Raw genomic sequence first — 27,955 nt, 5'->3', positions numbered from 1 at the left:
ATAATAAGGGCTTGTGGCATGCAGACACCTTCCTGCAGGTATAATAAGGGCTTGTGGTGTGCGCAGACACCTTCGTGCAGACACCTTCCTGAGGGTTCAGCGCAGAGGCACACCCCTTCCCCCCCATGTCTGCATATCACCGCTCAGCGCGGTGGGAAGCAGGGAGCCCACAGCGCCGCAAGCCTCAACAAAAAGCTGAATGCAGGAGGACAGCATGGCCCCGGGGAACCGATGGTCAGTTACAGCAGCAGCGGGGACCTTCCTTCATGGCCGGGAGGCGGGACAACAGGGACCAAATACACAGGAACCGGGACAGCAGGCACCTAACGCACAGCGACAGCAGCGGCCAACTTCCATCAGCAAGGCGAGCCGGGACTGCAGCAGATTAGTGGCCTGCCAGGACCTGCAGGGGAGCATTGTCTGCTGCCAATGAGGTACAGGGGGCATCACTTCCCCCCCACCACCACCAGTCTTGTCTCAACCAGGAGTTCCTGGTGGCGTCAGGATACAATAATTCCCACACAAAGATTGGACATGCCGCACTGCGATGCAGGAAGACATCGCTCATGTATTTGACCCCATCCAAAAGTATGTGGTATTTGCACATCTCACAACACACAAACCTCGCGCCGTCCTCTCGCCGTGTAACAGTGGGCACAGTATAGATCTCTGCTTATACCAGGTGGCAGGAATTCATTTATTGATGATTTTCCAAGCAGATCGGCCAGAAGGTTGTTTTAAAGCATCTAACTGGTAATCTCCCTGTAATGTGGTGACGGCTCTGAAGACCTCTTTTCTCTGAATGCGCTATAAGGGGGTTCTGTATATCACACATGATGATGTCCCCGTATGATTTAGAGTCTCTTCTTTTCTCATAAAGGGTCGGCAGTACTAAATCCCTCCAGTTCTCTCATGTCCTCATCCAAAATGGTCCTCATGAATGACCCGCCGAGGATGGAGAAGATCAGCAATGAGATTACCAAGAGAATATTAAGCTTCACCCTAGAGATCATCTACCTGCTGACCAGACAGGTAAGCTTTTCTGTATTTCTCAGTTCTTATGGCTCGGGTTACGCAGCGATTTTGGATCTGAAACAGGTCAAAATGACCAAATCTTACATTATAGCTTTGTGACCTTGTAAATTAATAAAAGTGAAAAAGGTCAATAAAGGTTTCCATGAACGATGATCCCAAGAAATCCAAACCTACTGGGTTTCTAACATTTGTCCGGTGACAACAACTTGTAAGACGCATTGAGACAAGATTCACCTCCCTTAGTTTACAATGTTGTAGAGCAATATTGCAGTGTTAGGCCAAGCGCCATGTGTCTCGGCTAAAGTCGCCAGGTAGCCCTATCCTTAGTGCATTATTTAGCAAGCTAAACAAAGTTAATTCAGAATACATTAACAGCCCATGTGTTGCAGCTGCTCCTGCTTGTTCCTGTGTTTGCAGTTTATGCTTTGTCTTAAGTTTGGTCCGGTACTTCCAGCTTGGTCTTGAACTTGCTCATTCCTTGGTTCTGTAGACGGCATGGTTTTATCCAACTTCCTGGCTTCCTGGAGATCAGTCCTAACAGGGTTAATCTGTGCCTAGGTTCCTGTGCATGGCTGCCCTTGTCAGGGCGAAGTCTCTGCTACTGATTGGCAGGGACTTTCCATTTCCTGCTTCCAGCATAGAGCTAGATCCCCATGGTCACCTTGGATTCCAAGTCACACCTTCTAGCGGTGAGCATCCGGGTTTCCAGAGTCGGCTGTCTGCCCTGCAAGTCTGTTGCATCTACTTGTTGGGTGACACAGCAGATCCACATCAAGTCCTTACATCCACAGAATATGAAGCCCTTAGATCTCTCTCCCAGTTAAGAATGTGAGCTTTCTTGAAACTTCCTTCCCCCTCCACCATTTCTTTGTTTAAGATCTTGTAGAGAAATTTTAGAATGTTTGTATATAGGAGAGCAGAAAAGTTGGTTATATTAGTTATTTGGAAGATAGAGCTCTTTTGTTGTGCATTCTTCCAGAATACCTTTAATTTGTAGGTATCTGAAGAATTCGCTTTTAGGAAGGTTAAATTCTTCACACAGCTTGTGGAAGTTTTTCAATGGCTAAATTTAGGGACTCTAGTTGGTTTTGTGTTAGAGTAGGTAAGTGGATCAAGGAGATCACAAAGAACTGTAGTAAGCACACAGAGTCCAGTTGAATGGAGAGGTGTGCTGTCTTCCAGGTGCACAAATCAAAGATGTGTCTGATAGGCTGTCAAGACTCTTCAGGCCTACAAAGCACCGCCCATACCTACTAATACATGTAGGGACAAATGACACCACAAAAAGAACCTTGCAACTATCTGCAGAGACTTTGAAGATATCAGGAAGAATGTGAAGTAACTAGGAGCACAGGTGGTCTTCTCATCCATCCTCTTAGTGGATGGCCATGGAATAAGAAGATGGAACAGGATCCTAGAGGTGAACAACTGGCTATGTCAAAGGTGCCGTCAGCCAAGATTTGGATTTCTAGACCATGGAATAAATTACCTATATGATGGATTACTTGTTAGAGACGGGTTGCACCTTACAAAAACAGGTAAGCATATATTTGGTGTGCGCCTTTTCACTCAGTAGGAGAGCTTTAAACTAGAACAATATGCGAAGCGAAGGGAAAGGCCAGGTAAAAATATATACAGCTAATTAATACATTTAAGAATCTTGCTATTAGAAGTGGAATGAAAGAACAAAGACAAAAAATTCTGAAGAAAAGTAGAGGAGCAAGAGACACTGATCACAAACTACAGTGTTTCTACACAAATGCACAGAGCATGGTAAACAAACAAGGAGAATTGGAGCTCCTAACACAGGAAGAGAAGTATGATGTCATACCCATGATTAGAATACAAATCTTGAAGGATACAACTTGCCTACAAAAAGGGGAGGAGGTATTGTGGTATATGTTAGGAGAACAACAGAAAAAACACTATTGTAGGCATTTAATATAGGCCGCCTGGACAAGCAGAAGATATTGATGAACTCTTTTTTCATCAGATGATCAAGCTCTCAAAAAAGCATGACATAGTGATCATGGGGGATTTAAACTATCCAGACATTTGTTGGGAATCTCAGAGAAAAGTAATGGATCCAACAAATTCTTATCTGCTCTTGCTGACAACTTTATCTTCCAAAAGGTAGAAGAGAGAACAAGGGGATCTGCTATCTTGGACCTAATTCTTACCAACAGGGAGGGAATGGTTGAGGTAGTAATCATGTGATCATGCTATCCTTGAATTTTGGATAAAAAGAGGAGGAAGACCTGAGAAAACTCACATATTAATGAACACAGAAAGAGGGTAGGAAGAATCCAATGGCTGAATGTTCTTAAGGACAGAAATGACCAAGAAAGTAGGGAAACATTGCAAAATGATATTTTCAAAGCACAATCGTTTACAATCCCTAAAAGAAGGAAGAATGGGAAGCATTTAAAGAGACAAGGATGGATGAACACAGAACTTGCACGTTAAAAGGAAGAAAAATATGTAATGAAATGGAAAGGGAGGGGGAGATCTAAAGAAGATTATAATGCAGTCTGCAGAAACTGTAGGGCACGTGTCAGAAACGCTAAAGCTAATAATGAATTGAGGCTTGCAACAGAAGCCAAAAGCAATAAATAAAGTCAAAAGCAAAAAAAAAAAGTCAAAGATGCTATTGGATGCTTACATGATGAAAATGGTGAATTGGTTAAGAATGATATTGATAAGGCCAAACTCTTAAATTCCTATTTTGTATCTGTTTCCTCTCAGAAAGTAAATGTAACATCAACTGATGTTCCCTGTGCTATTGGGGGAATAAAAGAATGCAGGCTATCTGTAAGCAGAGAGATGGTGAGGGAACACTTGGCTAACTTAAATGAATACAAGTCTCAAGGTCCAGATGAATTACATCCAGGGATACTAAAGGTAGCAGCAAAGGTAATTGCTGAACCACTCACCATAATCCTTGAAAATTCCTGGAGAACAGGAGAGGTCCCAGAAGATCGGAAAAGGGCAAATGCTGTCCCTATCTTCAAAAAAGGGAAGAAGGTGGATCCAGGAAACTACAGGCCTGTGAGCCTGACTTCTATACCAAATAAGATCTTTGAACAAATAATTTAACAGCATGTATGCAAGTACTTGGATAAAAATGGAGTAATAAATAGAGATGAGCGAGCGTACTCGGATAAGCACTACTCGTCCGAGTAATTGGCTTTATCCGAGTATCGCTGTGCTCGGAGCTAAAGATTCGGGTGCCGGCACGGTGCGGGGAGCTGCAGGGGAGAGTGGGGAGGAACGGAGGTAAGATCTTTCTCTCCTCTCCCGCCTGCTCTCCCCTGCTCCCCGCTGCGACTCACCTGTCAGCCGCAGCGGCACCCGAATCTTTAGCCCCGAGCACAGCGATACTCGGATAAAGCCAATTACTCGGACGAGTAGTGCTTATCCGAGTACGCTCGCTCATCTCTAGTAATAAACGATAGCCAGCATGGGTTTGTAACACACAAGTCATGCCAGACAAATCTAATTTCCTTTTCTAACAAAATCGATGACTGGGTTGATCAGGGAAATGCGGTGAATGTAGTTTATCTTGACTTTAGTAAAGCGTTTGACAAAGTATCTCATACAGGGGTGTAACTATAGAGTATGCAGGGGATGCGGTTGCACCTGGGCCCAGGAGCCTTAGGGATCCCATAAGGCCTCTCTTCTCCATATAGGGAGCCCAGTACTATGAATAAAGCATTATAGTTGGGGGCCCTGTTACAGGTTTTGCACTGGGGGCCAGGAGCTTCAAGTTACGCCTCTGATCTCATACCATGCTTATTGAAAAAACTGACCAAATATGGGATTGACAAGGTAACTGTTAGGTGGATTCACAACTGGCTGAGTGATCGTACTCAAAGAGTGGTTATAAATGGCTGCACACCCAAGTGGAAGAATGTATCAAATGGGGTACCACAAGGCTCTGTCCTAGGCCCAGTGTTGTTCAATAGTTTTATAAATGATCTGGAAGAGGGAATTGATTTGGAAACTGATCAAATTTGCTGAAAACACACAGCTAGGAGGGATAGCTAACAATAGGGAAGAGAGAGAGTATTCAAAAAGATTTAGATGCACAGTGGGCGGCGACTAAGAGAATGGTATTTAACGAAGAGAAATGCAAAGTCCTATATCTGGGCAAGAAAAATGAAAAAAAACACATACAGAAAGGGAGGAATTGGGCTAAGCAGCAGCACATGCGAAAAAGACTTGGGTATACTCTAATAGATCATAGACTGAACATAAGTCAACAATGTGATGCAGCAGCCAAAAAGGCAAACGCAATTCTGGGATGTTTTAAGAGAAGCATAGTCTAGATCATGTGAGGTAATTATCCCCCTCTACTCTTCCTTCGTCAGACCTCATCTGGAATACTGTGTCCAGTTCTGGACACTCCACTTAAAAAAAGACATAGTCAAACTGGAGCAAGTTCAGAGAAGAGTTACCAAGATGGTGAACGGTCTGCAAATCAGGTCCTATGAGGAACGGTTGAAGGATATGGGAATGTTTAGCTTGCAAAAAAGAAGGCTGAAAGGAGACTTTTAATAGTGGTCTACAAATATCTGAAGGGCTGTCACAGTGCAGAGGGATCAGCCCTATTCTCATTTGTACAAGCAAAGGCTAGAAGCAATGGGGTGAAACTGAAAGGGAGAAGGCACAAATTAGATACTAGAAAAAAAACTTCCTGACAGTGAGGGTGATCAATGGGTGGAACAGTTTACCACAGGAGGTGGTGAGTTCTCCTTCAATGGAAGTGTTCAGATAAAGGCTGGACAAATAGCCTATATGCTTTGATAAATACACCATTCAGAGGCTCCTCTAAAGCGCCATCTTGGAAGAGGGCAGAGTTGTAAATTAGCTTAAACTCTGATGGCATTAGAGAGTGGCAAAAAGATATGGAAACCCTATAAGTAACTCCATCTCCCATTGCAGCCGTGATGACGAGCCACCATTGTAAACCAGTCATGGAGCCGGTGCGTCATAAGTGGTGGTTGTATCACCCGGCACATGTGCAGTAAATAGCAGAGCGTGCCGGCGCCATCTTGGAAAAGGGTACAGTTATAAATTTAGCTCAAGCATTTGCTAGAGAGTTAGATATTTAGTGCTATGATGTTACTGGTGGCATTACAAAGTGGCAGAGAGTTAAGGACATTCTATAAATATCTGGCAAGGATATTTGAATGGTAAGAATTGGTATTAATGTAAATCTATGGTGGATGTCATCCATATAAGGATATAGGGAGGAATATAAACATGATAAGGTAGATATTGTGTAGGTCAATAAAAGCAAAAAGAAAATTAAACATGGTGTTCTTTGTATCATTGGTGTGCAATATCAGACAAAGTACCTATATATACTTTCTGCTACTCGACATTAACAATTGCTTACGCCTATATAAAACAATTGAAAGAGAGCTTTTCATTTAGACCTTTCGGATGGATAGTGTCCAATCTATAAATCCGTGCTGCCTCCCTACCCAGCAATAACGGGTCAACATCTCTCCTTCTTTGATCTGTTTTTACCAATTTGATTCCTTGAATTGAGGCATTCTGTGTCACCCTTGTGCTCTTCCCAGACATGATTCGACACTGGGGTCGGTTCTTTTCTCTTGATGTTACCGACATCTCCCAAAACCCGTCTTCTGAATTGCTGGCGTGTTTTGCCAACATATTGTTTATTGCATGGGCAGGTGATCAAGTACGCAACATTTTTTTGTGAGACAATTAATGAAATCACACATGTCGTATTTATTTCCCGTTACAGATGATGAGAACATGTAGCTTTTATGTATATAAGGACATGCTGCACCAAAATGCTCAGGTGCTCGTTACTCGAGATGAACTTTTCGGGATGCTCGAGGGTTCGTTTCGAGTAATGAACCCCATTGAAGTCAATGGGCGACCCGAGAATTTTTGTATATCGCCAATGTTCGCTAAGGTTTTCATTTATGAAAATCTGGGAAATTCAAGAAAGTGATGGGAACAACACAGAAATGGATAGCGAAAAGGATGTGAAAAGAAGTGGTATGGAGGCGCAACACTCTAAGCTACTAGAAGATGTAGATCAAAGTCCAATGTGTGATGGTGAAAGCACTTCTTTTTTATTATTTTTTCAGAAATTAAAAACCAGCAATGGAATACGCGTTTCGGGGAAGAACCCCTTCGTCAGTTCGGCTGGATAGGACTGTGTGATAAGTACAAATAGATAATGGAGGAGTGATTAACAAAGAAAGGGGAGGAGAGGGGAGAGGAAAAAAAAATTCATATACATAATGAAGTCTCACAAATGTGTCAATAAGAACAATAAATATATGATGAAAGCATCGATCTGAACAGTGATAAAATATATGAGACAAAAAACATAAAAGAATATGAGCATCCGTACATGTAAATTAACATAAAATTTATACAAAACAAATATCTGTTAAAATAGGATGAAGACAATCCTGAGTAAAATACCAATCTTAAAAGTACCAATATGAGAGCGGATGGACTCAAAATCGTGTGGTTGCTTTCAGCTGAATGAAATGACTGCAGAATTAAAATGCATGTACAGCCTATTGGGAAATATGATATGATTGCTACACCCGAGGGGGTGCATAAATAAATGTGTATATGTATGTAAAAATGAGAAAAGAAGAAAAAAAGAAGAAAAAAAAAGGGGGGATCTATTGGAAAGCTACTTCAGAATGGTGTGCATTGACAGCATTGGGTTCATGGTGTGGGATAAAGTTAAAAAAAAAAAAGGGGGGGGGAGGGACACCTTTATGTAACCAACAAAAATGAGAATAAAACTAATTGGAAATTGAGATAAGGGGCTCACCAACAGGATGCCTAGGGGTGACACGATTCCAAAGATGTATAGAATGTGTCGGAGGTCCTGAAAATGAAGAATTGTCAGATTAGGGAAGATGTATGGATAATATATGGCAGAGGGCTCTAGCAGGGTAATTAAGTGCAGGGGGGGCAGTTAGATTGAACTGAGCACTGGAGGGATTTTTTTGCTCCTGATAAATTCATACTAGGAAGGAAGGGGAAGGGGGAAGGAAAGGAATTGATGTGTAAATATAAGTTATAGGATAAAGGAGAAGTTTGCTTACCTAATCTATCTACTAGAATGTCCCTGCAAGCTTCAGTATATTGGACGCACCACCCAGACCTTGAGAAGTCGCATTAATAAGCATAGATCAAACACCAAGAATAGCTATCTAAACCATAGTGTTTCCAGGCATGGGACCGCAGTCCATAATAATGATTTTAAAGTATTTTCTGTAACAGTTTTAGAACAAATACCCGCCCACGTAAGGAATAGATTTGAAATTCTGAGAAAACAAGAAATATTTTGGATATTTAAACTGAACACGCTTATACCTATGGGCCTTAATGAGAGTTTGGAAAGCATTTTTGACAGTTGATTTGTTTTTTTTTGTTTTTTTTTCTTTCCCTCTCTCTCTCTTTCCTTCTTTCCCCAGACTAACATTGATTTGCAGGATTGCTGCATTCCAATAGGTGTCACTGTAGAGACATTGTTTAGTTTTTTCCTATTTGCCTTACCCCCAGCATAGTCCTCTTCTTACTCCACACTTCCCTCCCTTTACTAACCAAACAATAGGAATTACCTTGTACATGAATCCCCCTCCCAACTCCCTATTCCATCCATGCAACCTGTAACCACGCCCCCTTTTTTAGTCAAGCCAATCAACATTGAATTATTTTTCCCGCCCTCTCTCTCAGGTATTTATACCCCTGACTTGCCCTCAGCTCCCTTGTTAAAGCACTTTTTTCTCCCCTGTCCTCCTGCACACAGGTAAGCAAACTTCTCCTTTATCCTATAACTTATATTTACACATCAATTCCTTTCCTTCCCCCTCCCCCCTTCCCCTTCCTTCCTAGTATGACTTTATCAGGAGCAAAAAAATCCCTCCAGTGCTCAGTTCAATCTAACTTTCCCCCCTGCACTTAATTAGCGTGCTAGAGCCCTCTGCCATATATTATCCATACATCTTCCCTAATCTGACAATTCTTCATTTTCAGGACCTCCGACACATCCGATACATCTTTGGAATTGTGTCACCCCTAGGCATCCTGTTGGTGAGCCCCTTATCTCAGTTTCTAATTAGTTATATTCTCATTTTTGTTGGTTACATAAAGGTGTCCCCCCCCCCTTTTTTTTTTCTAACTTTATCCCACACCATAAACCCAATGCTGTCAATGCACACCATTCTGAAGTAGCTTTCCAATAGATCCCCCCCCTTTTTTCGTTTTTTTCTTTTTTCTTTTCTTCTTTTCTCATTTTTACATACATATACACATTTATTTATGCACCCCCTCGGGTGTAGCAATCATATCATATTTCCCAATAGGCTGTACATGCATTTTAATTCTGCAGTCCTTTCATTCAGCTGAAAGCAACCACACGATTTTGAGTCCATCCGCTCTCATATTGGTACTTCTAAGATTGGTATTTTACTCAGGATTGTCTTCATCCTATTTTAACAGATATTTGTTTTGTATAAATTTTATGTTAATTTACATGTACGGATGCTCATATTCTTTTATGTTTTTTGTCTCATATATATTTTATCACTGTTCAGATCGATGTTTTCATCATATATTTATTGTTCTTATTGACACATTTGTGAGACTTCATTATGTATATGAATTTTTTTTTCCTCTCCCCTCTCCTCCCCTTTCTTTGTTAATCACTCCTCCATTATCTATTTGTACTTATCACACAGTCCTATCCAGCCGAACTGACGAAGGGGTTCTTCCCCGAAACGCGTATTCCATTGCTGGTTTTTAATTTCTGAAAAAATAATAAAAAAGAAGTGCTTTCACCATCACACATTGGACTTTGATCTACATCTTCTAGTAGCTTAGAGTGTTGCGCCTCCATACCAGTTCTTTTCACATCCTTTTCGCTACACTTACGCCCACACTGGTGGAGCGTCATCTGGTTGGCAGCACCGCCACCATTTAAAATACTCAATCATTGAAAACTCTTTGTACTCCATAAATATTCCACTACCCTCACTGGGTCTTGCTCCACCCTCCTTTTTCATTTCTTTTACTCACAGAAATGGATAGGGCAGGCGAGGGGCCACATGTTGGGCTGCATCTCAAGTTCCCAGGTCCCACTATTAAGCCACAATAGCAGCAAGAGTGCCCCAGGCCCCTCCGAGCAATTTTTACTTCTGAAAAACCCTCATTAGCAAGGCATACCTTAGCTAAGCACCACACTACCTCCAACAAAGCACAATCACTGCCTGCATGACACTCCGCTGCCACTTCTCCTGGGTTACATGCTGCCCAACCCCACCGCACGACCCAGTGTCCACAGAGCACACCAAAGTGTCCCTGCGCAGCCTTCAGCTGCACTCATGCCACATGCTGGCCTCATAGCCACACCACCCTCATGTCTATTTATAAGTGCGTCTGCCATGAGGAGGAACCCAGGCACACACTGCAGAGCGTTGGCACGACCAGGCAGCGACCCTCTTTAAAAGGGGCGGGGCGATAGCCCACAATGCTGTACAGAAGCAATCAGAAATCCAATCCTGTGCCACCTCCATCAGGAGCTGCACTCGTGGGCATAGCAATGGGGAACCCATGTGCCACACACTATTCATTCTGTCAAGGTGTCTGCATGCCCCAGTCAGACCGGGTTTTTTTATAAATAGTCACAGGCAGGTACAACTCCGCAATGGGAATTCTGTGAGCACCCACAGCATGGGTGCTCCTTGGAACCCACCGGCTATACAAAAATGTATCCCATTGCAGTGCCCTGGACAGCAGAGCTAATGTCAGATTAAATGCAGGTGGGCTTCGGCCCACACTGCATGCCCCAATCACACTGGGGTTTTTTATAAGTAGACACAGGCAGGTACAACTCCCTATTGTGAAGTCCCTGTGGACCCACAGCATGGGTGGCTCCCTGGAACCCACTGGCGGTACATAAATAAATCCCATTGCAGTACTCGCCATCCTATTACAGTGCTCCCGCCGACTCAGCCTTGACTGGGGAGCGGTGACACAGTCTTGCTGGGAAGCCATAAAGCTGTCAAAGGCCTTGGAGAGTGCTCCCCTGCCTGTGCTGTACATGCTGCCTGATCTCCGCGCCTCCCCTGCTACCTGGCCCTCGGAACTGCGCCTTCTACCACTAGCACTGTCTGATGGGAATTTACCATCAGTTTGTCCACCAGGGTCCTGTGGTATAGCATCACTCTCGAACCCCTTTCCTCTTCGGGTATGAGAGTGGAAAGGTTCTCCTTATACCGTGGGTCAAGGAGTGTGTACACCCAGTAATCCGTAGTGGTCAGAATGCGTGTAACGCGAGGGTCACGTGAAAGGCATCCTAACATGAAGTCAGCCATGTGTGCCAGGGTTCCTGTACGCAACACATGGCTGTCCTCACTAGGAAGATCACTTTCAGGATCCTCCTCCTCCTCCTCCTCTGGCCATACACGCTGAAAGGATGACAGGCAAGCAGCATGGGTACCCTCAGCAGTGGGCCAAGCTGTCTCTTCCCCCTCCTCCTCATGCTCCTCCCCCTCCTCCTCCTCAACGCGCTGAGATATAGACATGAGGATGCTCTGACTATCCAGCGACATACTGTCTTCCCCCTCCTCCGTTTCCGAGTGCAAAGCGTCTGCCTTTATGCTTTGCAGGGAACTTCTCAAGAGGCATAGCAGAGGAATGGTAACGCTAATGATTGCAGCATCCCCGCTCACCATCTGGGTAGACTCCTCAAAGTTTCCAAGGACCTGGCAAATGTCTGCCAACCAGGCCCACTCTTCTGTAAAGAATTGAGGAGGCTGACTCCCACTACGCCGCCCATGTTGGAGTTGGTATTCCACTATAGCTCTACGCTGCTCATAGAGCCTGGCCAACATGTCGAGCGTAGAGTTCCCCCATGTGGGCACGTCGCACAGCAGTCAGTGCACTGGCAGATTAAACCGATGTTGCAGGGTCCGCAGGGTGGCAGCGTCTGTCTTGGACTTGCGGAAATGTGCGCTGACCCGGCGCACCTTTCCGAGCAGGTCTGACAAGCGTGGGTAGCTTTTCAGAAAGTGCTGAACCACCAAATTAAAGACATGGGCCAGGCATGGCACGTGCGTGAGGCTGCGAGCTGCAGAGCCGCCACCAGGTTACGGCCGTTGTCACACACGACCATGCCCGGTTGGAGGTTGAGCGGCGAAAGCCAGAGGTCGGTCTGCTCTGTCAGACCCTGCAGCAGATCGTGGGCCATGTGCCTCTTCTCTCCTAAGCTGAGTAGTTTCAGCACGGCCTGCTGACACTTGGCCACCGCTGTGCTGCCACGCCGCGCGACACCGACTGCTGGCGACGTGCTGCTGCTGACAAGTCTTGATTGTGAGACAGAGGTTGCGTAGGAGGAGGAGGAGGGTGGTTTAGTGGAGGAAGCATACACCGCCGCAGATACCAGCACCGAGCTGGAGCCCGCAATTCTTGGGGTGGGTAGGATGTGAGCGGTCCCAGGCTCTGACTCGGTCCCAGCCTCCATTAAATTCATCCAATGTGCCGTCAGGGAGATATAGTGGCCCTGCCCGCCTGTGCTTGTCCACGTGTCCAGTGTTAAGTGGACCTTGGCAGTAACCGCGTTGGTGAGGGCGCGTACAATGTTGCGGGAGACGTGGTCGTGCAGGGCTGGGACGGTACATCGGGAAAAGTAGTGGCGACTGGGAACCGAGTAGCGCGGGGCTGCCGCCACCAGCATGTTTTTGAAAGCCTCCATTTCCACAAGCCTATACGGCGGCATCTCCAGGCTGAGCAATTTGGCTATGTGCACGTTTAACGCTTGAGCGTGCGGGTGCGTGGCGGCGTACTTGCACTTGCGCTCAAACACTTGCGCTAGCGACGTCTGGAAGCTGTGCTGAGAGACATTGCTGGATGGGGCCGAGCACAGCGGAGGTGAGGGTGTGGGTGCAGGCCGGGAGACGGTAGTGCCTGTGTCCTGAGAGGGGAGTTGGATCTCAGTGGCAGGTTGGGGCACAGGGGGAGAGGCAGTGGTGCAAACCGGAGGCGGTGAACGGCCTTCGTCCCACCTTGTGGGGTGCTTGGCCATCATATGTCTGCGCATGCTGGTGGTGGTGGCTCCATGGCTGATCTTGGCGCAAAAAACCTTGCACACCACAGTTCGTCGGTCGTCTGCACTCTCAGTGAAAAACTGCCAGACCTTTGAGCACCTCGGCCTCTGCAGGGTGGCATGGCGCGAGGGGGCGCTTTGGAAAACAGTTGGTGGATGATTCGGTCTGGCCTGCCTCTACCCCTGGCCACCGCACTGGCTCTTCCAACCTGCCCTGCTGCTGCACTTGCCTCCCCCTCTGAAGACCTGTCCTCAGTAGGCTTAGCAAACCAGGTGGGGTCAGTCACCTCATCGTCCAGCTGCTCTTCCTCCGAATTCTCTGTGCGCTCCTCCCTCGGACGTACTCCAATTACTACTACCTGAGTGATAGACCACTGTGTCTCATCGTCATCGTCCTCCTCACCCACTGAAAGCTCTTGAGACAGTTGCCGGAAGTCCCCAGCCTTATCCACCGGACCCCGGGAATTTTCCAAAGGTTGGGCATCGGTTACGACAAACTCCTCCGGTGGGAGAGGAACCATTGCTGCTCATTCTGTGCAGGGGCCTGAGAACAGTTCCTGGGAGTCTGCCTGCTCCTCAGAATGTGTCATTGTAATGGAGTGAGGAGGCTGGGAGGAAGGAGGAACAGCAGCCAGAGGATTCAGAGTTGCAGCAGTGGACGGTGTGGAAGTCTGGGTGGTCAATAGATTGCTGGATGCACTTTCTGCCTTCCACGACAGGACCTGCTCACACTGCTGATTTTCTAATAAAGGTCTACCGCGTGGACCCATTAATTGTGAGAGGAATCTGGGGACACAAGAAACGTGCCTCTCTCCTAATCCCGCAGCAGTCGGCTGCGATACACCTGGATCAGGAGCTCGGCCTGTACCCACACCCTGACTTGGGCCTCCGCGTCCTCGCCCGCGTCCACGACCTCTAGGCCTACCCCTACCCCTCAGCATGGTGTATTACGAGTAGAGCAGAAACAGAACGCTGTAATTAAATGTGCCGCGTATTGGCCTGTGGTTGGAGGCTGACTTCACTTACGGAACGCACAGCAGAGCCAGGAAACAATTTTGCGCATGGCTGTAGTGAGACGTAGGTGCGTATGACTGAGCTAGTGGAATTCACAGCGCAGAACCAGTCAAGTGGCCAAAGGCCAGTGGTAGGCCTAAGTATTTTACTTCAATTTTTTTAAATGGTGAGCTGAAACACCAGACAGATACTGTATGCAGTGTATATTATGTATACTGTTTCCCTCTGGAGCTATGACGGCGGTGATGTAACGGGCACAGCAGAGCCAGGAAACAATTTTGCGCACACCTGTAATGAGACGTAGGTGCGTATGACTGAGCTAGTGGAATTCACAGCGCAGAAGCAGTCAAGTGGCCAAAGGGCAGTGGTAGGCCTTAAGTATTTTACTTCAATTTTTTTAAATGGTGAGCTGAAACACCAGACAGATACTGTATGCAGCGTATATTATGTATACTGTTTCCCTCTGGCGCTATGACGGCGGTGATGTAACGGAGACAGCAGAGCCAGGAAACAATTTTGCGCAAGCCTGCTGTAATGCTTAGCTGCGTATTAATTAGGACTACTACCCCCAGCAGACACGCAGTACACTGAAGACGGTCACAGGCAGCCCAAATATAGTATTTTTCCCCAATTTTTTTGAAAAAGCCCACTGCCTATATAGACAGTATATCTCTTTCACCTTTCTCACTGTCCCTGCCTCACCAGTACTGCCCCTATACTCTGTACAATGACTGCAGACTGAGGACGCTATGGTCTGCACGCCCGCTATACAAAATAAAAAAATTGTGCAACACTGCTAAAAGCAGCCTTAACAGTACTGCGCACGGTCAGATGTGGCCCTAAGAAGGACCGTTGGGGTTCTTCAAGACAAATATAACACCTAACACTCTCCCTATAGCAGCAGCAGCAGCAGCAGCAGCAGCACTTTCCTGATCTCTGTCAGAATGCATCTGTGGCGAGCCGCGGGCGGGGCAGATTTTAATACTCCGGTGTCACCTGATCTCCCCAGCCACTCACAGCAGGGGGGTGGTATAGGGCTGGAACGTCACAGGAGGAAGTTGTAATGCCTTCCATGTCTTTCTATTGGCCAGAAAAGCGCGCTAACGTCTCAGAGATGAAAGTGAAAGTAACTCGAACATCGCGTGGTGCTCGTCTCGAGTAACGAGCATCTTGAACACCCTAATACTCGAACGAGTATCAAGCTCGGACGAGTACGCTCGCTCATCTCTAAGGAAGAGCATTAGTTGCTCTCTGAACGCATCAATACGCAAACCCTACTATAGAGGAGCCTCTATTATACACTATTAATGAGCCCATACCACATGCCATGCGACAGTACTTTCGCTTGATATACCAGAGATTTATCTAAAATATAATCAAGATATTCATCGTTAACACACTACCATTTTGGCCGTTAATTCGGTATGCGTTCTGGTGCACGTGTGGTAGTTTAAAATTCGTTCTAGCCCAGTTTAGGATTAACCCCTTAGTGACGGAGCTTTTTTGCTTTTTTCCATTTTTGTTTTTTCCTACTCCCTTTAAAAAAATCGTAGCTCCTTTATTTATCCATCGACGTCGCTGTATGTGGGCTTGTTTTTTGCGGGATGAGTTGTATTTTTCAATGGCACTATTTATTGTACCATATAATTTACTGAAAAACTTTTTAAAAATTCTTAGCGGAGAGAAATGGAAAAAAAACGACATTCCACCATCTTTCAGTGCGTCCTGTTTCTACAGCACACAAATTGCAACAAAAACGACCTGATATTTTTATTTTATGGTCAGTACGATTGCTACGATACCAAACTTGTATAGTATTTTTTTTGCTGTAGTACTTTATTTTTTTTTAAGATATTTAATTTTTTTCAATTATTTTCTGTGGTCATTTTGTGCAATACCTTTTTTATTTTTTCGTCGATGTAGTTGAGCGAGGGCTCATTTTTTGCGGGATGTCCTGAAGTTTCCGATAGTATCAATTTGGAATACATACGACTTTTTTATCACTTTTAATTGCGTTTTTTTCTGGGAGACAGGGTAACTAAAAAAGTGTATTTCTGGCGTTCTTTATTTTTTTTTTCAGACGACGTTCACCGTGCGGGAAAAATAATGCACTACTTTGATAGTTCGGACTTTTACGGACGCGGCGATATCAAATACATATTTTTATTTTATGATTTAGATTTTTTAATAATGGATATGGCAAAAGGGGGGTGATTTAAACTTTTATAACTTTTTTTTTTTTTTTAAACAATTAAAAAAACTTTATTGATTAATTTTTTTTACATTACTTTGAAGTCCCCCTGGGGGACTTGAACATGCGATGCTTTGATCGCTACTGCAGTATGACGTAATGCTATAGCATTACGTCATACTGCTTTTTCACAGGCAGTCTTTCAAGCCACCCTGTGTGGATGGCTTGATAGGCAGTCTGCTAAGGCAGCCCTGGGGCCATTCATTAAGCCCCCGGCTGCCATGACGCCTGCACGGCTCCCCCGATCTCACCGCGGGGGGGGCCGTGAAGGACCCCCGAACAGCGTTCGGGGGATTTAAATGCCGCTGTCAGAATTGACAGCGGCATTTAAAGGGTTAATGGCCGCGATCGGCCGAGCGCAGCTATTGCCCGCAGGTGTCAGCAGTAATAAACACCTGATGCCCGCGCTGTATGGAGGGAGATAGCGCCGCTACCTCCCTCCATACACGTCCTGCAACAGCAGGACGTAGTTTCCCGATGGGGCGGTCGTTAAGGGGTTAATCACATGATATCCCTTACTGTGGCTACTGCGCTCGTTGTGTGAATGTTTATTAAGAGATTAGTTAATAAAGTTTATTATTTTAATATAAGTCTTTTCTGTGAAGGTCTTTTGTAAGTTTGTACAATTTGGAGTAGAACCCTCTGAAGGCCTCAGCTATGCCCATAGGGTTGCTAATTTTGTGATTTACTTTATCTATCAGATGAGGTAATTTTGTTTTGATTGCTTTTTATTTAACCCTATACACTATTAGCTTACTGAATTTATTATTTGCTATGCAGTGGGTCATGTTAATAGTTTTTTTTTTTTTTAGTCTTTTAGTTGCTTTCTATTAAAAATCCTCTCAATCTACCTCTAGTTTTCATTAGTTCCGAGTTGGGGGACATTGAAGGGTTTCTCTTACACTCGTTCTCAAATTTTTTTAGTGATGTTATCATGTATTATCATATTTTGTTTGTTTCCTTTTTGTGGTGTGTCCCTAGCGGGATCATGGCCCCTCTGATCACTGTTTTGTGGCGCTCCATAGGACAAGTGGGTTTATCTCTGGGGATTCATTGAAATGGAAATACTCTTTAATTGCTTTGCGTATAGTTTCTTGATTTTTAGAAATTTTCATTAAATGGGTATTAGTTCTCTGTGTTCTAGGGATTTACATGTTTTGGGATAATTTAAGGGTTAGACAGATTGGGCATGGCTATTCCTATTGAGGTCTGGTGAATTTTTGGGAGCAGAAAGAAGTTCACTAGGAGCATATCAATTCTGGAGAAGGAGTGATGTCTCGCTGAGTAAATAGAGAATTTTTTGGAGGTAGCATTCTTATATCTGTAGGTATAATGTAGTTCTCTCCTCATCAAAGAAGTCAGGGTTTGTGTCGTTTTTCTTACCTTGGGTTGTTGGTGGCCATGTCCTTGTCTGCGATTTATGTTGAAATCACCAGATAAAACCAGGTTGCCTTTCTGGATCTTCTTTATTTTCTTTGCCATCTAATTCAAGAAGTGAATTTTGCCGATTTTTGGCATGTGTATATATATGGCTATCGTCAGTGTAAAGTTGTTCATTTTGCATACTATAATCAAGGATCTTCTGCCTCTATCCTCTTAGAGCTTGAGCGGTTGGAAATTTTTTGTATCATTAATGGCGATGACTACTCCTGTTCTTTTCTTTTTGGCATTGGCCATGTAGATCGTGGGGAATTTGGGGTGGGAGAATTTCGTCTCTCCATTATTCAAGAATTGTGACTCCTGCATGCATAAGAAATATGTTTTTGACTTGACAGCTTCCTTCAAAATAGCCGATGTTTTGTATCGTGAATTTAATCACTCACGACCTGATTGTTGCAGGCTCAATGCCCGCAAGGTTCCGGTAGCCAGCTCAAGGTTGACTCAGCCTTCCATACTTATAAGGTCGGTAAAATGAGTACTCAGCTTGCTGGAGGCTAATAAACAAAGTACCTGAAAGCGCTGTGGAATAAGTTGGCACTATACAAGTAACAAGTCCCTTCCATTTGTCCTATGTTGGCGGTTCTTTTCCATGCTGGGAACGGGAATGAATTCCTCACTTTTATTTTTATTACACTCTCTTGGACCATCTCTTGGTCTTGCACTGTGGATCTTTTGCTTTTTACGTGGCTGAGAGCTGCAGGGCACAGCGCTCACTCACAAGTGTCTGCCAAGCTCCATCTAGTTCACTCCTTTCTTGGCACTGTTCTCCCACATCAGGGGCCTCTGCAGGGCAGATTGTCAGCTTCAGAAGCTCCGCTGTGATCTCGCAATCGGCCGTGCTTGCATTTCCGAAAGTTTAGTCCACAGCTTTGCTGGTTGGGCTAGGCCATGGTAGGTTGAAAGCCTTCACAACATCCAATTGGTTGCAAAAGCCCCGCTTTTTGAGCCTATTGGTGTGCGGATGACTGTGGAGGCTTTTAGAAGGTGTAGAGTGCAGCAGGAGGCCCGATGGCCCCTGATTGTGCTTGTACCAGATCAGACCTCTCCCGCTGCACGTCCTCTCACAATGGCGGAAAGGCCACTCAACTGATTAAAACTTTAGACATGTTACTCTACACAGTGGTATCAGAATGTCCCGCTTTTTATTGATGGAGGAATACTGCATTTAGATCTCTACATGTATCTCTCTATATACAGGATTACATAATAATGAAGAAGACATTGGATGATGGCTCCACTCCCAACAGCCATCTCCATGAGTCAGGAGGATGGAGCAGGAGCCAGAGCCCCATCACAGAGGCTCCTCCTCACTTAATGATACATGAACAGAGGATCCTAGAACTCGCCAACAAGATCACTGAGCTGCTGACTGGAGAGGTGACACTGCTGGGAACTTATATAGTAACAGCACTAGAGGAGTCTGGGTAATGACGGTATTATTGTGTGTCAGGTTCCTATTAGGTATCAGGATGTCGCTGTCTATCTCTCCATGGAGGAGTGGGAGTGTTTAGAAGAACACAAGGATCTGTACAAGGACGTCATGATGGAGAACCACCAGCCTCCGATATCACAGGGTAAGAAGAGACCTACAAAATATATTATGTTATAATATACACACACCTATCCTGTATTTTTCAGATTATCGGATGCATTTTTGATCAGAAAAAAATCTGGAAGGCTTAAGCGTCTAATAGTCTAAAGTTATAGGAGAAATAGGAGTATCCATCCAAGATGTCAAAATGTCTGTGGATTGTCTCCAATAAAGAAAATTGTTTGTGCAAGTTAAAATAGTGCTGTATTTCATTTTATATACAGTATTGTGAGTCCCATTTCTTAGATTTACCCCCCCCCCCATTTATAGTAACTAGAAGCATAGAAAACTGACATCAGAAGGAGAACACATGCTTCATCTAGTCTACCCTTATACTATCTCAATAATTGAGGTTCTGTATATCACACATGATGATGTCCCCGTATGATTAAGAGTCTTTTCTTTTTTCATAAAGGGCCAGCTGTACTAGAACCCTCCAGTTCTCCCATGTTCAACTCTGAAACAGTCCTACTCTTGAATCACCCACCAAGGATGGAGAAGAACAGCAATGAGATTACCAACAGAATATTGAACTTGACCGTAGAGATCATCTACCTGCTGACCGGAGAGGTAAACTTTTCTGTATTTCTAAGTTTTTATGGCTATGGTTACACAGCAGCTTTGTTGTTGTATAACAGCAGAAAGTGAAAGCCCCCTAGGAAACCCCGAATCCAAAATTGGATTGGAAAGGATTAAAGGGATTAATAGGAACAACCCAGTGTCCTGATTTTGGATGTGGAAGCCTTTTGTATACTAACAATAATTTAATTCCTCTTGCTTGGATTTAGGTTGCAGCTTTTTGACTAGACTTTTCAGATAGCCTGATAGCCCTGCTGATGAGACTGTCTCTGCTACTCCTCTTATTTTTATGTTGTTACGTCTATTCCGGTCTTCCAGGTCTGCTAATTTTGCTTTCACGTTTTCAAGTTCTTCAACTATGTTTATTATGTGAACTGATCAGCTTGCCCATCTTGGTCTCCAGATGCTCCACTCAGCCTCCATTATCATAACACTAAACTCCTCGATTGATGCCCTGAGAGGCTATGTCCTTTTTTAGGGATCTTCTTAAGGCTAGTATTAGATCCCTGATGAAATTTTCAGACACTGTCAGATCAGAGTAGGTGATTTCTATAAGTGGGTCTGTTTCCTCTTCCCTGGGTTCCTGTCCTGTCTTCTCTCTATTTGCAGTGTCTGGGACCCCAACTGTCTCCCTTCACCTTTCGTGTTGCAGCTGCTCTGGATTTGTTATGGAGTAACTGGGGCTAACATTGTAAGATGGCGGCTTCCCTGTCTCTGGCCATATGCTGGGGGAAAGTGGCTGTCTCCTCTTTCTATTTCTTTCCCTTCTGCATCTACTGGCTAGATGCTCGGAGAGCAGAGGATCGGGGCAAGCCTGCTTAACATGTTTCTGAAGCAAGGGGTCACCCTGTTCCTCTGATCCTGGCATCTCCCCCTCCAGTGTGTAAGGTCCTTTGGCCAGTTCGCTCTCCTCCTGCTCTTTCACAGCAATGAAGTCCATCAGCATTTTTGGCCCTGACTTCACCTGCTGCTTCCTTGTCATGTTCCCCTTCTGATACGGCACTGTGGGGCCTTCGGTGAGCTGTGGACCTGTTGGTGAGGTACTGGGCACGAAACTCACTTGCATAAGTCTGCCAGCTCCATCCAGTTCACTCATTGACCTGGCAGTGTTCTCCCACATCAGGGGCCTCTGCAGGGCAAATTCTTGTCTTCGGGAGCTCCGATCCACCAGCAGGATAAGCCACGTGGGCATCCCGAAAATTTAGCTCATGGCTTCACTGGTTGCACTAGGCCAAAATAGGCTGAAAGCCTTCATGGCACCCGAATGGACAGCAAAGCCACGCTTCTTGAGCCTGTCCACGTGGGGAGGACTGTGGAGGCTTTTAGAAAACTGTAGAGTGCAGTAGGAGGCCTGATGGCCCCAGATTGTGTTGGCGCCAGATCAGAGCTCTCCTGCTGCATGTCTCGCGATGGTTGATAAATCTTTTGACATGTTGTTCTATACAGTGGGATCACAATCTCCCACTTTTTATTGTTGGAGAAATACTGGGTTCAGTCCTCTATATGTCTCTCTCCATACACAGGATTACACAATAGTAAAGAAGACATCGGGTGACAGTACGACTACCAACAGCCATCTCCATGAGTCAGGAGGATGGAGCAGGAGCCAGAGCTCCATCACAGAGGCTCCTCCTCACTTACCGATACATGAGCAGAAGATCTTAGAACTCAATAACAAGATCACTGAGCTGCTGACTGGAGAGGTGACACTGCTGGGAATGCTGGGAAATTATACAGTAACAGCACTAGAGATGTCTGGGTAATGACGGTATCATTGTGTTGTCAGGTTCCTATAAGGTGTCAGGATGTCGCTGTCTATTTCTCCATGGAGGAGTGGGAGTATTTAGAAGGACACAAGGATCTGTACAAGGATGCCATGATGGAGAACCACCAGCCTCCGATATCACAAGGTAAGAAGAGACATACAAAATATATTATTTTCTAATATACACACACCTACTCTGTATTTTTCGGATTATTGGATGCATATTTTTTTGGAAAAAATAGACTTTAGGTTTAGGCGACTAATAGTGTGAAGCTAGAGGCATTCACATCACGTTTCAGCTATATTTATATATATATATATATATATATATATATATATATATATATATATATATATATATATATATATATATTAGTGTTAATTAAAAAGTATTCAAACGCATTGCTTGACATTCCCATAGGGTAGAGTTGGTCAAATATTGAACAGTGCATACTTTTGCCTGCGTTTTGCCTTCTTTATGTTTGTACACTTTTTATTTTTTGTGGTACAGTAAAGCATAGCATAAAGTACTTTCTGTCCCATGAAGAAATGTATGCTTAACATACACATTTTTGTTTTACACTATAGTCTATAGGAAACATAAAGCATTTCTCAAATGCAAGAAAACGACGACTACAAAACTTTAAAAGACATACTTTATAGTGAAAAATGTATGTTTTTACATGTACATTTAACGCATATACTAAATAATAGATGAAAAATGAGCAGCTCTCTTTTACTCTAGCAGGACAACTTGGGTAATGGTCAGGAGACGAGGAGTATTTTCGCTGTAAGGCTCTGTTTGTAGATGTTGGCTCTTCCGTTGAACTGTGTCACTTATTCGACTAATTACAGCAGAGATAATGGTGGTAATGTAGAAGAGCTGATAGAAACTGATCGGTCGTTTAGAATAATTTTTTGGGGAGGGGTATTGATTTTTTAAATAATTTTGAAAAGCATAGTGTAGTAGGTCCACATACGCAAGATGACAAATAGCACCAAAATGCCATCTGAAATAACCCCCATACAAAGTTTTAGAAGGCTGGAATCATGTTTGTGTCTATATAAAAAAAGGGCAAAACTAGGCATGCAGTTACATATCAGGGAGATAAGCAAATTATTAGAGTCATGGCATGATTAGATGAAAGGTCTTTGTATGAGTGAAGTGCATGAATGAGGAAACTGGACTGTTACAGAGTAGAACCGAGTTGTCTTCAACGACGAAGCCAGGTTTAGTCTGGGCATTCACGACGGCCGTCTTCATGTCTGGATACCTGGGGTGATTGTGTGCCTCAATCCTGCCTTTGATGTGGAGAGGCACACTGTCCTCATCCTCACTGGTGGTGTGATGGTCTGGGATGCTATCACATATGACAGTCGGTCCCCCCTAGTAGTGGTACAAGGGACAATGACAGCTCAGCGATATGTTCAGGACATCCTGCAGCCACATCTGTTACTGTCATGGCGGCTCCCAAGAGGAATTTTCCAGGCTCGCCTGGTTGCCATGTTTATTGCCAATAGAACATGTATGGGACCATCTGGGACATAAACCTCCACAGCTTATGAGTTTGCACGGCTAAATTACAGAGAATGTGAAGCAATATGGCAAAGAATACTATATGGAACCTGTTTCCTTCCATGCCCACCCGTACCACATCTTGCATCCAAGCTAGAGGAGTTCCAACAGGCTACTAGAGCCTCCCTTCAAGTGTTCAGTTTTCTGCAATAAAGTATCCCTGTGCTCTGATATTGTAATCACTTACTTATATCAACATTGCAATCACACATAACGTTTCATTCAATTCTGCCAACTCCATCTAGGGGAGATATATAATATTCACCTTGACCAAAAACCAGGACCCTATTTTTAAAAAAATCAGGAAACTTAAAGAAAGGGCTTATATTACTCCCTGCTGGAACCACTTCTGTCTTTAACTAAAAAAAAAACCACCACTCAGATCGCGTCAAAATCTAATAGTGTGTTTACAGCCTATCAGGAATATTATAAGTTTGTCCAATTTAATAATTCATTTTTAGTTTCAAATCACAAAATACATTTTTTGTCTTAACAGATAATCCTAGTGAGAACTCTGAGGAAAACTTGATGTTATCCCCCAATTCTAAAGTAGAAGATGAAGATATAGTGCAGCACTCTTCAGGAGAAAACCTTCTTACCCTTCACTTACAGCCAGGACATCACAGTAGAGATGAGAAGCCATTCTCCTGTTCAGAAAGTGGGATATGTCTTACAGATCAATTTAATTGTATTCTAGATGAGAGAGGTCACACAGGGCAGAAGCAGGGTCCATGCTCAGAATGTGAAAATTCATTTATAACTGAAGCCAAAGTCAAAGATCATCTGATAATTCATTCAGAACAAAAAACTTTTTCGAGTTCAGATGGTGGGAAATGTTTTATTCTGAAAACTGATCTGGTTAAACATCAGACAATCTACACAGGAGAGCTGTATTCATGTCCAGAATGTGGGAAATGCTTTACAGAACAATCTGCTCTTGTTACACATCAGAGAATTCACACAGGAAAGAAGCCATTTCCATGTTCAGATTGTGGGAAATGTTTTACAAGAAAGTCACATCTTGTTTCACATCAGAGAATTCACACAGGAGAGAAGCCATTTTCATGTTCAGAATGTGGAAAGTGTTTTAGAGCACAATCTACTCTTGTTATACATCAGAGGAGTCACACAGGAGAGAAGCCATTTTCATGTTCAGAATGTAGGAAATGTTTTGGAGCACAATCTACTCTTGTTTCACATCAGAGAACTCACACAGGAGAGAAGCCATTTTCATGTTCAGATTGTGGGAAGTGTTTTACAGAAAAGTCAAATCTTGTTTTACATCAGAGAATTCACACAGGAGAGAAGCCATTTTCATGTTCAGAATGTGGGAAATGCTTTAGTGATAAATCAAGACTTGTTAGACATCACAGAATTCACACAGGAAAGAAGCCATTTTCATGTTCAGAATGTAGGAAATGTTTTATTGATAAAACAAGCTTTGTTAGACATCAGAGAACTCACACAGGAGAGAAACCGTTTCCTTGCTTACAATGTGGGAAATGTTTTATAATGAAATCAGAGCTTGTTCAACACCAGATAATTCACACAGGAGAGAAGCCATTATTTTCATGTTCAGAGTGTGAGAAATGTTTTACAAAAAAACCTTATCTTGTTCAACATCAGAAAATTCACACAGGAGAGAAGCCATTTTCATGTTCAGAATGTGGGAAGTGTTATACAGAAAAGTCACATCTTGTTTCACATCAGAAATATCATACAGGAGAGAAGCCATTTTCATGTTCAGATTGTGGGAAATGTTTTTTCCTGAAATCAAGTCTAGTTTCACATCAAAGAATTCATACAGGAGAGAAGCCATTTTCATGTTCAGATTGTGGGACGTGTTTTACAAAAAAGTCATATCTTGTTTCACATCAGAGAATTCACACAGGAGAGAAGCCATTTCCATGCTCAGAATGTGGAAAGTGTTTTAGAGCACAATATAATCTTGTTACACATCAGAGGAGTCACACAGGAGAGAAGCCATTTTCATGTTCAGAATGTGGGAAATGGTTTAGTGATAAATCAAGCTTTGTTAGACATCAGAGAATTCACACAGGAGAGAAGCCATTTTCATGTTCAGATTGTGGGAAGTGTTTTACAGTAAAATCACATCTTGTTTTACATCAGAGAATTCACACAGGAGAGAAGCCATTTTCATGTTCAGAATGTGGGAAATGGTTTAGTGATAAATCAAGCCTTGTTAGACATCAGAGAATTCACACAGGAGAGAAGCAGTTTCCTTGTTTAGAATGTGGGAAACATTTTAGAATAAAATCAGAGCTTGTTAAACACCAGAGAACTCACACAGGAGAGAGACCTTATCCATGTTCAGGAAGTGTTTTACAAATAAATCCGATCTTGTAACACATGAGAAAAGTCACAAAGGAAAGAAGCTATTTCCTTGTTCGAAATGTGGGAAATGTTTTAGTACCAGTACCACACATAGGGATCATCAAAGATGTCACAGAGTGGGAAAGTCCTTTTGAAGGTATAAACGTGGAAAACGTTTTACAAGGAAATCAAAGAGATCAGATTCTTGGAATATGAGAAATGTTAAGAACATTTTTTTTCCAGCACATGAGGTTATTATCAGAGATTAAACGCCCAGTATTTTTTTAGTTTCAAAATACTTTATTCAAGAAGCAAACATGTTAAGTACAGCTTTTCTAGTTGTGCAAGTGTGGGTTTCCCCTCGCAGGGGGTAAAGCACGTCATATGGCTCAAGTCTTATCTTCATATGAATGTATCATACTCTTGCCAATATCTTCTTTTTTTTTTTTTTTCTTACTTCTGTTACTCCTTTGCTATCTCCAGACTTCTCTGGAGTGTCCTTTTCATAAAATAGTTGTGCCTATTCATTTTAACAATTTAAACAATAAAATTTTAACCTGGTTTCAACAAAGATCAGCTGTGGTCGTCTCTCATTCCTTTTTTTTTTTCTTTTCCTTCATGTCTTGGGGGTATCGTTTTTAAGTCGACTGGAGGATGTGTCTTATTCCCGGTATGTCTACCATGTTCACCCATGGGTCCCAAATCTCCCCGAACCTCTCCAAAGTGTCAGTTCCTATTGCGTGCAGTCTCTCATACAATGCAATAGAGGAGACTCTGTCTAGCACCTCCCAGAAGGAGAGGTACCTTTGCTTCCACTTAGATGCAATGTGGATTCTTGCTGCCATACAGATCACCTGGATCAGTTTATGAGCTTGATATCTGATCCCTGGTTGGCGATCTCCTAACAGGAGCATTGCTGGATTTTTATGTAGGGTTCCTATGAATAGCCTCTGTAGGAGCCTGTGGACCTGTGTCCAAAATCTTGCTACTACCAGGCAAGTCCACCAAACATGAGCCTGCGTGCCCACCTCATTACATCCTCTAAAGCAGAGAGGCGAGGTAGATTGGTAAATTTGGTGCAATCTATATGGCACCAGGTGGGTTCGGTGGAGAACCTTTATAGATGTCTCCGTCAAAGTCACCTGATGGCTCCCCTTCGCCACTGTCTCACAACATTGCCTCCATTTTTCTACTGACAAGCTCATGTTTAGGTCCCTCTCCCATTTTTCCATGTATGGAAGTTTCTCCTCTCCTCCTGGTTTATTTACTACATTATAGATCGTGGATAAGGAGCCCTTTTTCATGGGGTCTCTCTGGCATAATCTCTCGAACGCGGTTAAGTCCGGGAGAGCTCTTGGGAGCCCGAGCGAGCCTATGAAATGGTATACTTGGTTAATCCTTAAATTCTCAGATGTGGGAGGATTAAATTTGGTTTTAAATTGGTTTATGGAGAGTATTCTGGAGTTTTCTGTCATGTTCTGTATCCTTGTGAGTTCATTGTTTTTCCACCATTGAAAATGTATCAGGTCCATACTTGGGGGGAACTTTTTGTTTGGTATCAACGGCAATAGTCTGGATGGGTTGTTTGCTAATTTATATCTGGATTCCCTCCATATGCGTATGGAGTGATATGAGAGGGGGCTCTTGTCTAGAAGGTTTGTTTTTATTGGACCTGCCGACCAGGTCAATTCTGCCGGTGTATGTGGGGCTAACTTATATGTCTCCATGTTGACCCAGAGTGGTGCTTTTGAACCTCCCATGGTCTCGATCCATTGCGCAAGTCTCGCTGTCAGGTAATATTTTTTTACATTAGGAACCGAGAGGCCTCCCAGCTTTTTATGGTAATACATGGCCCTGTTTTTGATCCTTGCCCTTTTTCCTGCCCATATGAACTTGAAAATAACTCTCTGAAAGTTATCCAGAACCTCACCTGGAATAGGAATGGGCAGGGTTCGGAACAGATATAATATCCGGGGTAAGATATTCATCTTTACCGCATTTATCCTTCCCATCCATGAGAGCATTGGGTCGTCCCATTTTACTAGTTAGGGATGGGGTTAGATTGATACCCAGATATGGTATGTATTGGGTTTGTTGTTTAAAGCCAAAATTTAAATCTATTAATTTTATTAGAGGGGGTGGGGTATTTATGTATGTTATGTCGCTTTTGTCCACATTCACCTTCAGTCCTGTCATGGCTGCCCACCTCTCCAAGAGATTCATTAAGGTTGGTAGAGTTGTTAAGGGTTGGGTGA

General features: G+C 43.7%; 2 protein-coding genes across 2 annotated transcripts in view; both read left to right on the top strand.

Annotated features, from left to right (window-relative positions):
- The window catches only part of LOC136608658 (oocyte zinc finger protein XlCOF29-like), a 354,481-nt gene that overhangs the window by 272,027 nt on the left and 54,499 nt on the right, over window positions 1-27,955 (top strand). The window lies entirely within an intron of this gene.
- Window positions 126-26,166, top strand: LOC136607710 (zinc finger protein 665-like). Its single transcript, XM_066589058.1, has 8 exons — window positions 126-434; window positions 881-1,032; window positions 19,053-19,232; window positions 19,306-19,429; window positions 19,862-20,016; window positions 21,549-21,728; window positions 21,812-21,935; window positions 23,863-26,166. Exons 2-8 carry the CDS (start codon window positions 913-915, stop codon window positions 25,731-25,733), a joined length of 2,754 nt encoding a protein of 917 aa, XP_066445155.1. The 5' UTR covers window positions 126-434; window positions 881-912; the 3' UTR covers window positions 25,734-26,166.

This window comes from Eleutherodactylus coqui, chromosome 1 (assembly GCF_035609145.1).
Source record: "Eleutherodactylus coqui strain aEleCoq1 chromosome 1, aEleCoq1.hap1, whole genome shotgun sequence".
Lineage (NCBI taxonomy): Eukaryota > Metazoa > Chordata > Amphibia > Anura > Eleutherodactylidae > Eleutherodactylus > Eleutherodactylus coqui.
The sequence above is the reverse complement of the archived record's forward strand: the minus strand, read 5'-3'. Positions and strand labels throughout refer to the sequence as shown.

What these genes read in the sequence shown, in the direction of transcription:
- LOC136607710 (XM_066589058.1), top strand. Translation starts at nt 913, where the DNA reads ATGTCCTCATCCAAAATGGTCCTCATGAATGACCCGCCGAGGATGGAG. An exon ending in CCAGCCTCCGATATCACAGG is followed by an intron (nt 19,430 to 19,861) that starts GTAAGAAGAGAC and finishes TTTTTCATAAAG; the next exon opens with GGCCAGCTGTACTAGAACCC. An exon ending in CCAGCCTCCGATATCACAAG is followed by an intron (nt 21,936 to 23,862) that starts GTAAGAAGAGAC and finishes TTGTCTTAACAG; the next exon opens with ATAATCCTAGTGAGAACTCT.